Genomic DNA, 15103 nt, shown 5'->3' with positions numbered 1-15103 from the left:
ACAACTCTGTGACTACAACTTATACACCTTAAAAATGGTAAATTTTGGGGTGCCTGAGTGTCTCAATTGGTTGAGTGGCAGACTCTCGATTTCAGCTCAGGTCATGACCTCAGGATCCTGGGATCAAGCCCTGAGTCAGGCTCTGCACTCAGTGGAAGTCTGCTTAAGGATTCTTTCTCTCCCTCTCCTCTCACCCAACTGTGCATTTTCTCTAAGTAAATCTTTTTGTTTCTTAAGTAAATCTTTTTAAAAAATGGTAAATTTTATGGTATTACGTGAATTATATTCCAATTATTAAAAAGCAGAACTAGAATTCAAATTCAGCTCTGTCTACACAGCCCATGCTCCCTAAATCTCACTTTTAAAATGTATGGAAAATTTTAAACACACAAAGGTAAAGGAAATACCATAACGAATCTCTATGATACCATTATCCTGTTTCAACCACTATCAATGTTAAGTCATTGTTTCATCTACTATGCTGCCCTTTTGTTCTGGCATTTTAATTTTTTTTAAAGATTTTATTTATTTTTTTGTCAGAGAGAGATAGGGAGGGAGAGAGAGTGAGCAAGCACAGGCAGAGTGGCAGGCAGAGGGAGAGGCAGGCTCCCTGCCAAGCAAGGATCCCAATGTGGGACTCCATCCCAGGCTGCTGGGATCATGACCTGAGCCGAAGGCAGCCGCCCAACCAACTGAACCACTCAGGCATCCATTTTCTGGCATCTTTAAATGCACTTTTTAAGTCATGACTAAAAAAAAAACACATAAAATTCACCATCTGAACCATTTTTAAGTGTATAGTTCAATAGTGTTAGATTTAATAACACTCTTGTGAAACACAACTCCAAAACTTTTTTTTTAATTATTTATTTATTTATTTGACAGAGAGAGATCACAAGTAGGCAGAGAGGCAGGCAGAGAGAGAGAGGAGGAAGCAGGCTCCCTGCTGAGCAGAGAGCCCGATGCGGGACTCGATCCCAGGACCCTGAGATCATGACCTGAGCAGAAGGCAGTGGCTTTTACCCACTGAGCCACCCAGGCGCCCCTCTCCAAAACTTTTTAATCTTGCAAATCTGAAACTCTATACCCATTAAACAACTCCTGATTTTCACCTCTCCCCCAGCTCCTGGCAACCACCCTTCCAAAGCTACGAATTTAACTACTTTAGATACCTCATATAAGTGGAATCATACAATACTTGTCTTTTTATGACTGACTTTTTTCACTCAACATAATGTCCTTCAAATTCATTCACACTGTAGTATGTGATAGGCTTTCTTTTTAAGGCTGAATAATTTTCCATTCTATGTACACACCACAATTTCTTCCTCTGTTAATCAATGGACTTATGGGTTACTTCCACTTCTTGGCTATTATGACTAACACTGCTGTAAACATAGATGTGAAAAATATCTCTTCAAAATCCTATTTTCAGGGGTGCCTGCATGGCTCAGTGATTAAGCATCTATCTGCCTTCGGCTCAGGTCATGATTCCGGGGTCCTGGGATCAAGCCCCACATGGGGCTCCCTTCTCAGTGGGAAGCCTGCTTTTCCCTCCCCCACTCCTCCTGCTCGTGTTCCCTCTCTCACTGTCTCTCTCTCTGTCAAATAAATAAATAAATAAATAAATCTTTAAAAAAAAATCCTGTTTTCAGTTCTTTTGGGTAAATACTCAGAAGTGGAATTGCTGAATCACATAGTAGTTTCATTTTTAATTTTTAAAAAGAACTTCCATATTGCTTTCCATAGAGGTTGCTTGATTTTATATTCCCACCAACAATGCACAAGGTTCTAACCTCTCCACAACCTCACCAAAACTTCTTTCCTTTCTTTTTTATAGTAGCAATCCTAATGAGTATGAGGTGATATCTCATTTTCATTTGCATTTCTCTGATAGTTAATGATGCTGAACATCTTTTCGTATGATTGTTGGTCATTTCTGGCATACTTTCAAGTAAATTCCAGATACCAAATCACCTTTACATACTTCTTTCTTTATCTGTAACAGATGAAGAGTTAAAAAAGAACACACAAAACTATCATCTCACCAAAATTAACAAGTTTTTTAATATCTTAATATCCAGTTCCTACTCTATTTTCCAAGATTACCTTAAAAATGTCTTTTGACAGCTGGCTTGTTCAAATCAGGATCCCAATAAGGTCCACATGCTGCACTTGGTTGATATGGCTTCTAAGTATCTTAATTTTAACAGTTGCCCCTGCCTTTATTAAATGCCATTTACCTATTGCAAAAACCATAACTCACTTTTTAAATTACAAAGATAATATGGATTATTCTACAGATGGTGTTGAGATAACTGGACATTCGTTTGAGAACAATAAGACAGATCCATTCCTCACATTTTATCTAGGATAACCATAAAAATAATATTAGATTTCATGGGGATTTTTAAAAATATAATTTCACAGTGAGGAAAATTTATGTGTAAGAGAAAACCCAGTAAGAGTAAAGAGGAAGATCAATCCTTAAAAATAAAACAGGGACGCCTAGGTGGCTCAGTTGGTTAAGCAGCTGCCTTCGGCTCAGGTCATGATCCCAGCGTCCTGGGATCGAGTCCCACATCGGGCTCCTTGCTCTTCAGGGAGCCTGCTTCTCCCTCTGACTCTGCCTGCCACTCTGTCTGCCTGTGCTCGCTCTCGCTCTGACAAATAAATAAATAAAATCTTTAAAAAATAATAATAAATAAAATAAAATAAAACATTATTAAAAATAAAACATAAAATAAAACATTATTAAAGGGCGCCTGGGTGGCTCAGTGGGTTAAGCCGCTGCCTTCGGCTCGGGTCGTGATCTCAGGGTCCTGGGATCGAGTCCCGCATCGGGCTCTCTGCTCATCAGGGAGCCTGCTTCCTCCTCTCCTCTCTCTGCCTGCCTCTCTGCCTACTTGTGATCTCTCTCTGTCAGATTTAAAAAAAAAAAAAATCTTCTAAAACATTATTAAAATAAAACATTGTTTGGGAAAAGCCAAAGTAAGTAAACTCAAAAGACAATTGACAAACTGCAAAAAACCCTGCATAGAGGGTTAATTTCTCTAATAGAAAAGGAAAAAACCTAACAACACAAGAAAACAGTTCACACACAAAAAAAATGAAAAAACAAATTGATTGTAAGCATATAAGAAAATGATCAAATTCACTTGTGATAAGGGAAAATTAAAACAATACTGAAAGATGGTATTTCAACTATAACATTACCAAATATTATACTGGTAAGGGAAACAGGCACACACAAATATTGAAGGTAGGCATGTAAATGGTATAATCTCTATGGAGAAAAATTTGGCAAGATCTGTCAAAATTACAAATGCACATATCCTTTGACCCAGTAATTTTGCTTCTATGGATTGATCTTTTAGATATGTAAAGTACTTGGAACAACACAAGTGCTTAGGTATTGGCAAGAGCACTGCAACTGTATAAGTATTCGTTATAGTATTATTATAATAGCTGAAAACTGGAAAAAATCTAACTGCCCATCAATAAGAGACTAGTTATATAAGTTATTACATAACCATACAACAGAATAAGGTGGAACCATAAAATATAAACACAAAACTTTTATGTACTCACATGGAAAAATCATGATATAGTAAATAGAAAAGTAAAATACAAATTATGTATAGTATGCTACTATTTTTTGAAATGTATATTTATGGTGTGTGTAGCAAGTAGTTTTAAGTATTTGCTCTCATAGGCATAATAACTGGAAAAATACACAACGGATTATATTGGTCAACTCTGGAGAAAATAATCTAGTGACTATGTACAGGGGTGAAAGGGAGATTTTATCAAATATCCTTTTGTACCTTTTGAATTTTTATAATGTGAATTGCAATACTTAATACAAAAGATAAATTACAACTGAATAAAAGAATATACTCCAGATAAAAAAAATAAAAAATACAGAAAGGTATATGATGAAAAGTAATACAGGGATGCATCAGAGATATTGTAGGTTCAGTTCCAGCACACTGCAATAAAGTAAGTATCTCAATAAAGCAAGGCAAATGAACTTTTTGGTTTCCCAGTGCATGTAAGTTATGTTTACACTATACTGTAGTCTATTAAGTATGCAACAGCATTATGTCCCCAAGTATATTCCTTAGTTTAAAAATCCTTTATTGTTAAAAAAATACTAACAATCATCTGAGCTACAAGTCATAATCATTTTGGTGGAGCAGGGTTTTCCCTTGATGTTCATGGATGCTGGCTGATCAGGGTGGTGGATGCTGAAGGCTGGGGTGGCTGTGGCAATTTCTAAAAAGACAGTAATGAAGTTTGTCACACAGATTGACTCTTCCTTTCAGGAATATTTCTCTGTAGCACCTGGTGCCATTTGATAGCATTTCACCCATAGTAAAATTTCTTTCAAAAGTGGAGTCAATCCCTCAAATCCTGCCACTGCTTATCAACTAAGTTTATGTAATATTCTAAACCACTTGTTGTCATTGCAACAATCTTCCCAGCATCTTCACCAGGAGCACATTCCATCTCAAGAAACTACTTTCTGTGCTCATCTATAAGAGAGAACTCCTCACCCGTTGATTTTATTATGAGATTGCAGCAATTTAGTCACACCTTCAGGTTTCACCTCTAATTTCAGTTCTCTTGCTTTTTCTACCATATCTGCAAAGTACTTCCTCTGTTGATTTTGAACACCTCAAAGTCATCCATGAGGGTTGGAATCAACTTATTCTGAACTCTCAATAATGTTGTTATGTTGGCTTCTGCCCATGAATCATGAATATTCTTAAAGGCATTTAGTATTCCAGATGGCATCTAATATCCTAGATGTCAATTCTTCCCAGGAGATTTTCAGTTTACTCTGCCCAGATCGATCAGAGGAATCACTACCTATGGCAGCTATAGCCTTACAAAATTTCTTAAATAACAAGACTTGAAAATTGAAATTATTCTTTAATTCATGGGCTGCAGAATGGGTGCTGTTAGAAAGCATGAAAACAACATTAATTTGGTGTATATCTCCATCAGAGCTCCTGGGTAACCAGGTACACCGTCAATGGGCAGTTATATTTTGAAAGGATTCTTTTTCTGAGCAGTAGGTCTCACCTATGGGCTTAAATAGTCAGTGAACCATGTTGTAATCAGATATGGTGTCATCCAGGCTTTGTTCTGCCATTTATAGAGCACAGGCAAAGTATATTTACCATAATTCTTAAAGGCCCTAGGATTTTCAGAATGGTAAATGAGCATTGGCTTCACCTTAAAGTTACCAGCCACATTTGCCCCTAACAAGTTAGCCTGTCCTTTGTAGATTTGAAGCCAGGCATTGACTTCTCCTCTCTAGCTATGAAAGTCCTGGATGGCATGTTTTTCCAATAGAAGGATATTTCACCTACATGGAAAACCTGTTTAATGTAGCCTCCTTCATGGAATACCTTAGCTAGATCTTCTGGATGACTTGCTGCAGCTTCTACATCAGCACTTGCTGCTTTACCATACAGTTTTATGTTCTGGAGATGAATTCTTTCCTTAAACATTACGAACCAACCTCTACTAGCTTCAAACTTTTCTTCTGTAGCTTCTTAGAATTAAGGAGAGTTAGGGTCTTCCTCTGGATTAGGCTTTGACTTAAGGGGATGTTGGAGATGGCTTGATTCAGCAAAGGCTGTTGGGAAAATGGTACCAACAGACTTGATGCAGGGTTGTCAGAAATCTCCAATTTGTAAAAAAAAAAAAAAAAAAAAAAAAAAATGCAGTGTCTGAAATGCAATAAAGCAAAGGGCAATGAGGTATGCCTGTAGTCCTTATGCCCCCATTCACTAAAGGTAATAATTATTTCAGGTCTCTTCTCTGAGAAGTATGATTAAGAAGATCTAGGGCTAGGCTGGGAATATATTTCTTAGACCATTTTATTGACGTATGATTGACATACAAATAGCTGTACATAATTAATGTATATAATTCAAGTTTAGAAATAAGAATCATCATGTCTATGCCATAAACATACCCATAACCTCCAGAAGTTTCTTCCTGCCCTCTTATTTTTTGTGATAAAAGCACTTAAAATAAAATTTACTGTCTTAGCAAAGTTCTAAGTAATTTATTAATCATGAGCACTATGCTATATAGATCTCTAGGATTCATTTGTCTTCTATAACCAAAACTTTGCACCCTTTGACTAATACTTCCCCAATAGTCCTTCCTGATAGCTCCTGGCCACCACCATTCTACTCTCTGCTTCTGTGAGTGACAATTTTAGATTCCTCATATAAGTGGTATCATGAAGGACTTGTCCTGCTGTGTCTGGCTTATTTCACTTAGCATGACGTCCTCCAGGTTATCCATGTTGTCCCAAATGGCAGGATTTCCTTTTGTAAGGCTGAATACTATTCTACTGTCTGTATAAACCATATTTTCTCTATTCATTCATCCAACAATGAACACTTAGGTTACTTTCAAGAACCCCAGATGATTGTCATGATGAGGCAAGTTGAAGAAACAGTGCTCTCTAGTCAGATCACACCGCATGGCAATTTATTTTTTCGCAAAATATCTAGAGTTATCTGATGGCAACTAAATCCTGACCAGGGAAAGGAAGACGCCTTCTAGCCACAATGCTCCTCAGAATAGCTGAGTACCCTGGCTCCATTTCCATGTGTGATGACTGCTACCACCTGTAAGCAGACTGACTTCCAGTTCCTGGCTCAAACTGATTCAGTTATTTGTTAACCTTGCAATTTTTCAATAGACTAAAATGATTTAGGTGAGTTTAAACAACATACCCAAAATACTTAGAAAAGAAGCACACTTGAACTTTAAAGAAAGTAAGAGTTGAGATTCTGAACAACTGCCTATAGCTTTTAATTGCTAGATCACTCTTCAGTACAACAAATACGAATTGAAGACCTTCTAAGTGCCAGGATGCAGACGGCACAGAGTAAGACACTTAACATACATGTTAACAAGTTGGGGCGCCTGGATGGCTCAGTGGGTTAAGGCCTCTGCCTTCGGCTCAGGTCATGATCCCGGGGTCCTGGGATCGAGCCCCACATTGGGCTCTCTGCTCTGCAGGGAGCTGGCTTCCTCCTCTTTCTCTGCCTACCTCTCTGCCTACTTGTGATTTCTGTCTGTCAAATAAATAAATAAAATCTTAAAAAAAAAAAGAAGTTATTACCACAGGATGCCATGGAAACATAGAGGAAAGGGACTTAACCAGTCAATGAGGCAATGCTATCCAGAGGATGCAACACTTTTATTTATAAAACTCAAGGGAAAACAACGCTCTGAGAAAAGTTTAATGTCTCATTTCACTTTGTAAGTCAAGGGGAGGAGTGGATTATGTTTAAGTTCACTTTAGCAATAGAAATATGGACAGTTTACATTTCAGCTGCAAGGCCTTTGTGCCTTGGAGTCTAACTACTGAAAAAACGGAGACCAAAACTACTACTGAAACAAATTTTCATCACTACATACTGTGTAGCCCAGCAACTGGTAAGAGACCAAACTGAGAGTCATGAAGCTAAAGAATATAGAACTCAAAAGTAAGAACAGCAGCAATTAAAAAAAGAAAAACCAATTTAATGCAACATCAACAAATTGGCCTTCTCTCCTGACTACAAGAATCTCAACTATCTACATACACATGCATTGTATAATCTTTGCCATTAAATATCTCCTTCAGACGAGAGATAGAACACTGATCCAATGTTGGTAAAGGCTATTAAGGTACTAGTTTTAATTTGCAAATACCCAATTTTAGTAACCTCAATTACTATGAAGCTATGTGGCTCAATTGGGGGCTAGAGACTACTTTGAGAGTAACTTCTACCATTGGAAGATATAGCAGGAATTTCAGTATCTAGTGGACCTTTGCTTAAATTCCAGTGATGGGTAAGTCATGGGCAAGTCACTTAGCTTCTTCATCTATAAAGTTGAGATTTTGCAAATTCCTGATTTTAAGACTTGGAAATTACTACTCATAAATTATTGAACACTACATATGAAACTTAATGATGTACTCTAAGTTGGCTAATTGAATTTAAATAAAAAAGACTTAGAGATTATATAAAATACCTTGCATGTAGGATTGGAAAAAGTGGTTATAAAATAAATTATAGTCTGTTTATTTTGCAGAGATGAAGCCTATGGTGTGTACTACTCTCTGTAGGTCCTGAGAAATCATTTGAGACAAGTAGATACCAGTATAGGCTACCTGTTCTGCCCAAAGCAAATTTTAACGAATGAGAAATCAGAAAGCCTGTTACAAAAATAGAAAAAGTTCATTATTACATTTGTGTGTGTGATTTATTCTCCTTTAACTTGCAACACGTCTAATGCCTTTCTTACACACTAAGAGGTCAATATTAGGTCTTATATTTTTGTGTTAAGATGTGCAGTAAAGAATTTAGCCTTTGGTCCCTTCATTGGGAATGATTAATTTTACCCTATTTCATAATAGAAAACAGCTGTTTAGAAATGCAGGCATTTCTTAACAGACATTTTACACAGTGCTTTTTTTTATATATTTAGGGTAACAACTCCCAAGATACTTGTAGAATTCTGGTATTCCAAAGATACTGTGCTTCATTTTCAGTACCATCGTACAGTAATTCAGTATCACTATTGCAGCTCTTCTTTCACACCATGAACATTAACTGAGAAAGGCTAACTGAACAATATTAGTTCCTTTTCATAAAATATAATACCAGAGAGAGCCTTTCCTGGAATGCAAAAGACAATTCCGCAATTTTGGGGATCTAGTTCAGGCCATCACTTTCATTTCTTGGAAATGAATTTCAGCACAGTAAAGAAGCCAGTTTATCACCCGCCAAATGAGTTTCCCAAAGGCATAATTTTGCTAGGAATGAGCAAATACAACCATGCATTTGTGAAGCAACTTTTGAATAAATCTGCTTTTATTCAGAGTGCCTAGATGAGTTGCAATGTCAACCAAACAGATCAAATATTTTATTTCAATCTTTGCTAATGTACTGAATGGCCTTTGGATGCCAAACAAGTCCCCCCTGCCCTGCCTTTTTTTCCAGTATCTTGCTACCATACCTCAACTAAGCCAACCTATATATAATAGGTTAGATTTCCATAACGTCTAGCATCTAATAAATCAAAGTATTCAACTGTGTTTGGTGTAAACCACAATGTTAACCACTAGATCCTGACATGATTCATTTTGAACATTTCCACACGAAAACTGAATCCCTAAGAAGTGACACAATGAAAAGCTTTAAGTCCTTATAAAGTATTTCTGCTTCAGATTGAAGTATTCTGAGCCCAAGATTAACACTACTATTTGCAGAAGCACTATCTGTAGTTATAATTTTGACCAACCTATACTAAAAATTTCAAGACTTTCCTCAACACACAAAATCCAGGTTTTTCTGAATGTACTCGTAATAGACTCCAAGTCCAAAAGAGTCAGATTCCACCAAAATTCTTAACACATAAATTTTATCTAGGTGCAGTTGTTCTCAAACTTTAGGGTGCATCAAAATCAGCTAGAGGGCTTGTTAAAACAGACTGACAAGCCCCATATTCAGTTTCTGACTCAATAGGTCTAAACCAGGGCCCGAGAATCTGCATTTCCAGTTTCCAGGTGATACAGTACTGTTGGTCAGGGACCAAACTTTGAGAATTACTGGCTAGGCACATAGTTAAGTGTATAGGTATTTGGGTAGTGTTTAGATCTCTTGTAACTAGCTGCAATTTAAAACTTCATAAAACTTCTTGACCCAATTTGTCCTAAAAGTGTTCAGCCACCAATCTTTAACATCCTGAGCAACAGTATTTCCTATCTTTACAAATGACTGTTTATGATGTAATTTCTGCTGTACTCAACAAGACAACTTTTTTCTTAAACCACCACCTATGAAAGACTTTCAAGCCCTGGCAAATTCTTCATTCACTATATAAGTGCAATTCATAACAGTATCACTTGTTCTGTTTTTATTCCAAAACACAGTCTATTTAAATTCCAAGCCCTCTTAAAACCTCTTTTTGTTTCAGGACTCCTCATTTTTATACTAGTCATGCTTCTTACAATGGTTTATTTTGAAATGGTCTCTTAAACTGCAGTATTTCAACACATATTTTATTTAGATATAATATAGAGGAATATGTGACCTTCTTCAGTTGATACTGTCAGCTTTTTGATTTGAGACAGACAGAGGCAGAGAGAGAAAGAGAGAGAAAAGACGATGCCTTGAGTCCAATGACTGCTTCTTGCCTTAGGGCATAAAATATATGTAGACTTAAGTGTATTCTTTGTGATGTAAGAGTGCCTAGAAGATGGACTGGTCTGTTCTTATAGATCTGGTTCAGATGCTTTGGGTGTGCTAAGAAATATTCGATAGACCAAATTTAAGCCTTACATAGTGACCTTATATGAAGATTTATCTGTAAAAATTGTCCTTCTTATAGACATGCCTGCCTATGTGCAAACTGGCAAAAGGAAGTTTTCCAAATTTGAAAGATCCCTTGGTTAAGAATTTGAAGCATTGTTTTAAAAATTTCATTAGTTATCTAACAAAACAACCCTTCATTCTTTCAACCAATGCTTTTTGCAGCTTGGTATGTGTCCAAATACTGTGTAAGGAGATGCAAAGATGAATGAAATATGGTCCCTTCCATCAAGTCACCTGCACATAACAGATAATCACAATGTATTACAGTATAAGCCAATGGAAATATGTAAAGAGTACTATGGGAACACAGGAGGGACTGAAATTAATACAAACTAACACATATGTATAGTATGTTCCCATACATTATACCCAGTAGTTTTCTTGACTGTCCTGGGAAACATGGTATTACTTCCTTATCCATTTTATAAATGAAGATCTTCAAAATGAAATAATAAATTACCCAAGATCCAACTAATGACCTGAATCCAAGTCTCTGGACTTCAACTCATTTGCTCTTTTCACTAGAGCACAAATCCCTTGTCACTGAATTAGAAGAAAAAATTATGATTTTTAAATATGTGACCTTCTTGTATATTTTTTTGTCAATTTTCATAGATGGGGTACAATAAATATTTCATGCTTACCAAAACTACTATAAAAAAGTACAAGCACAGCAATAAATGGTGTTTTCATTATCTATGTAACAAATTACCCCCAAAACTTAGTGGCTTAATAAAACATTTATTATCTCATAGTATCTGTGGGCATGGCTTAACTGGGTCCTCTGGCTCAGGCTGCAATCTGGATATTAGCAGGTCTGCAGTCATCTCAAGGCTCAACTGGGGAAGATCCGCTTCCAAGCTCATTCACTTGGCTGTTGGCATGATTCAGTTTCTTGCAGGTTGTTGGACTGAGGGCCTCAGTTCCTCACTGGCTGTTAGTTGGAGGCTGCCCTCAGTTTCTTGTCATGTGGGCCTCTCCATAGGGCAGTTCACAACATGGCAGCTTGCTTCATCAGAGTGATCAAGCAAGAAAAGCCAGAGAGAGAAAAAGAGAGTGCAAACAAGATGGAAGTCACAGGTTTTTTTTTATAACCTCATCTTGAAAGTGACATCTGATCACTGCTTCAGTCTGCTCATTAGAAACTAGTCACTAGGGGGGCGTCTGGGTGGCTTAGTCAGTTAAGCATCTGCCTTCAACTCAGGTCATGATCCCAGGGTCCTGGGAAGGAGCCCCACATTGGGCTACCTGCTCTGTGGGGAGTCTGCTTCCCCCCCGCCCTATGTTCCACCCCCCACCCCGCTCATGCTCTCTGTCTTCAATAATTTTTTTTTTTTAAGAAACAAGTCATTAGGTCCAGCACACGCACAAGGAATAGGGAGTGATAACACAAGAATGTGAATACCAGGAGGTGGGGAACATTGGGAGCCATTGTTAGAAGTTTGCTATCATGAATGGCAAGAGGCACTTAGTCACTGTGTCAGGGAGACACCATGGAACAGTAGAGATTCCAATAAATGAAGACCATGTGGCTAAGCAAAAGGGTGCAATCAATGTTGCCAAAGGATCTGATATTTCACAAGTGGTTGGAAAGTCAGACTTTTCTGTAACATTTCACAATTTTTAAAATACTGGCAACAAATTCTCATTTTTTAAAAAAGAAATGTATTCATATAATACAAGTTAAATAGAGGGAAGTGAAAAATTATTTGACTAGATGATGTCTTAATATTCAGTCCAAACCTGCTGCTTGATTTCAGATTCTGATAAACACTACTGGTCAACAAAAATCAATGAAATTCTTTTAAGAAATATGTAGGCCTATCAGCTGCCAGTCTGCCATCTTTGCCATAACCTTTCTAATTTCCCTCATGGTACAGGTAAAAGGGCAAGGGTTTTGGTGTCTGGTATGCATATCCTGTTTCTGCCACTTCCATTGACCATGTTATTGGGCCTATGACAAGGGTCAGAGAAATGATCCTAAGGGCTCATACTATATTTTTGCACTTGTCTCCCCTACCAGACAACACTGTCCTGGAGAGAGACAGAGAAAGAATCTCCCTGACATCAACACTTCCTTATCTCACTTCCCTGTTTCATTTTCCTCCATAGCACTTACTATACTACCTAAAACACTATGTATTCTTTTTATTTTGTTTACTGTTTGTCCTCCCCATTAGAATGTAAAGTTCATAAGATCACAAATCCATTTTGTTCACTACTTTATCTTCACAATCTTGAACTGTGCCTGGCATACAGCAGAAGCCCAATAAATACTCGTTGACTGAATGAATTCCATTGTTCATAGTACTTAGATACAGGGTCTCCCAAAAAGTAGATGCTCAAAAAGTGTTACTTGAAGTGAAAACCACTCACTGTCCTGGTAAGACCAATGCGGTGAAATGACGCCAGAGAATGGCAGGCAGATCATGAAGGACCCTGCATGCCATGCCATGTTAATCTTAAAGCATGAAAGTAAAATGAAACTTGTTCAACTTAATTGGCATATAAGATACTTTGTGTGAATAGCTGCTGGCATTTATATAGTGTTTACTATGTGCCAGGTAATGTTATGAGCACTAATGTTAAATCATTTAAGACTTAAAACGAAGTGTGTGATGCAGGTACTATTACTACCCTTATATTCCAGATGAGGAAACGAAGGCACAGAGAGGTTGACTTGCTTAAGTTTACATACCTAGTAGATAGAAGAACAAGGATTTAGACCCACACAGTCTGGTTCCAAGTTCTATGCTCTTAGCCATTATGCTACAGAAACTAAATATAAGAAACATGTTCTGAAAAAGTTTAATTTAAAATGCACCTATACGGTTTTACAGTATGTTAAAGATGAAGGATTTTGGTGTCAAAAATATTTAGGTTTGTATCTTGGCTCAATCATGTTCTAGCAATGCAACCTCAGGCCAGTAGCTATGCTGAGTCTGTTTTTATTTTAGCCATAAAAATGGAGATTAATACATATCCTGAGTGTGGTTATGAGGATTAAATGGCATAATGAATCTATAGAAGGTATCCAGCCCATGTGGTTGCCATTATTACTACCACCAAGAGAGACTTTATTCTATAAATATATTGCTAAGCAGCTACCAAACTTAGTTAACAGAGTTTTGTAATTCCATTTGGAATTTAAGTTGACTTACATGGAATTAATATATAACATCATGAAACACTGATTCTAAATTCTTCCTTATCTGACCTTTAAAGCTCTCAGTAGTCAGTCAATCAACTACAATCTCACTCTCTCCCAAAAACCATTATTATATACAATGTGTCAAGCCCTGGAAGCAAATCCCTGCCCTCTTGGAATTCAATTAAAAAAGAATTATATACAAACTCTAGGTTATAAAATAAGTAAGTTTTGGGGATGTAATGTACCACATGGGAAAAAAAAGAAAGAATTACATGTGATATGAAAATACTATGAAAGAGAAAAAATGAGAGGTTAAAGAACATTTGGGCAGCATATCATTCATGTTGGCTGGGAAAGATGCATAGTGATAATTTTTAAACAATCTGCAAGAATTTTCTATGTAAGGGTGAGAGTAACATAGGCAAAGCACTAGGTGAGCACACCGTAAGCCTAGGAAACTAAAAAGTTGAGGATGGTTGAGACACTCCAATGGCTGGAACAGGTGTGGGCAGAGGTAAGCACCAAATAAAACTGGACAGAGTTTGGAATCAGACTGTAAAAGGCCCTGTCTGCCATGCTGAGAAGTATGGACTTGGGAGAGTAGGCAAAAAGCAGCCAGTGGGTATCTTTGAGCATACAACGAAGTCAGCTTTGGTCTTCAGGATGGTATCCCTGACAGCAATGGTTAAGAGGGACTATAGTCCAGAAAATGGTAGAGAAAAAGTTAAGCTATTTCCATGGTTCAGATAAGAAATGATGCAGCTTGGAATAAGGCAATGGGAGTGGAACTGGCTGGATGCTGGAGACATTTCTGAGACAGAATTGACAGGACCAGGTAACCAACTGAATATGGGAAGTGACAGGAGAGTAAAGAATTAAAGACTCCATCATCTCTGGCTTGAAATAGATAAAAGACAATGTTCAAACAAAAAGAGAATACTGGGAATATAACAAGTTCTCAGGGAAAATAATATTTTTAAGGTTAAAAGACCTTAGAGCTGAAAAGGTATGTCAAAAGTTCATGAGGCAGTTTGGGTGTAGAGAAAGAGCTACAGGAATCATCAAGATACAGCTAATAATTAAAACCATAATAATGGTAAGATTGCTCAGGAAATGAATATAGAAGAATATGACTAGGACAGAAGCCTTGAGAGCACTGAGGCTTAAGAAAGGAGGCGAAGGAGAAGGAGCAACTTAGGACAAGAGAAAGAACTTGAGACTTATACAGAGAATGAGAAGTGTGCAGCATTATGAAATCCAAGGAAGGCAATTCAAGGAAAGGATGGCTCGATAGTGTCAATTATCTCAAAAGACCAAAAAATGTTAAGAGTGGAAATGGATGTGGCAGCGTGAGAATGGTGACATCAGATATCAAGCGGCAACAGGCTAGAGAATGGGAATTAATACAGTCTTCTTTGTTCATGAATAATGGTTAAAAGGGAAGAATGGGATAAGAATAATGGCTTAAGGGAATGACAAAGTAAAGGCAAGTTTTTGTTGTTTAAATGTTACTTGTTTATGCTGTAAGTGCAAGAACCAGAGGGAGAGA

At 37.2% G+C, this 15103-nt stretch overlaps 1 protein-coding gene across 4 annotated transcripts in view; it reads right to left on the bottom strand.

The window, feature by feature from the left end:
• The window catches only part of FAM120C (family with sequence similarity 120 member C), a 138540-nt gene that overhangs the window by 117868 nt on the left and 5569 nt on the right, over positions 1-15103 (bottom strand). The window contains exon 2 of one of the 4 annotated variants that reach the window (XM_082717481.1): positions 11125-11412. The exons of the other annotated variants lie outside the window; for them this stretch is intronic. Within the exon in view, the coding sequence (XP_082573607.1) occupies positions 11395-11412 (18 nt within the window). The 3' untranslated portion in view covers positions 11125-11394. Of the gene's footprint in view, positions 1-11124; positions 11413-15103 lie in introns of those variants that run through there. 4 annotated transcript variants of the gene reach the window in all.

Source organism: Mustela nivalis (assembly GCF_964662115.1).
Source record: "Mustela nivalis genome assembly, chromosome: X".
Classification (NCBI taxonomy): domain Eukaryota; kingdom Metazoa; phylum Chordata; class Mammalia; order Carnivora; family Mustelidae; genus Mustela; species Mustela nivalis.
This window is presented reverse-complemented; position numbering and strand designations above follow the sequence as displayed.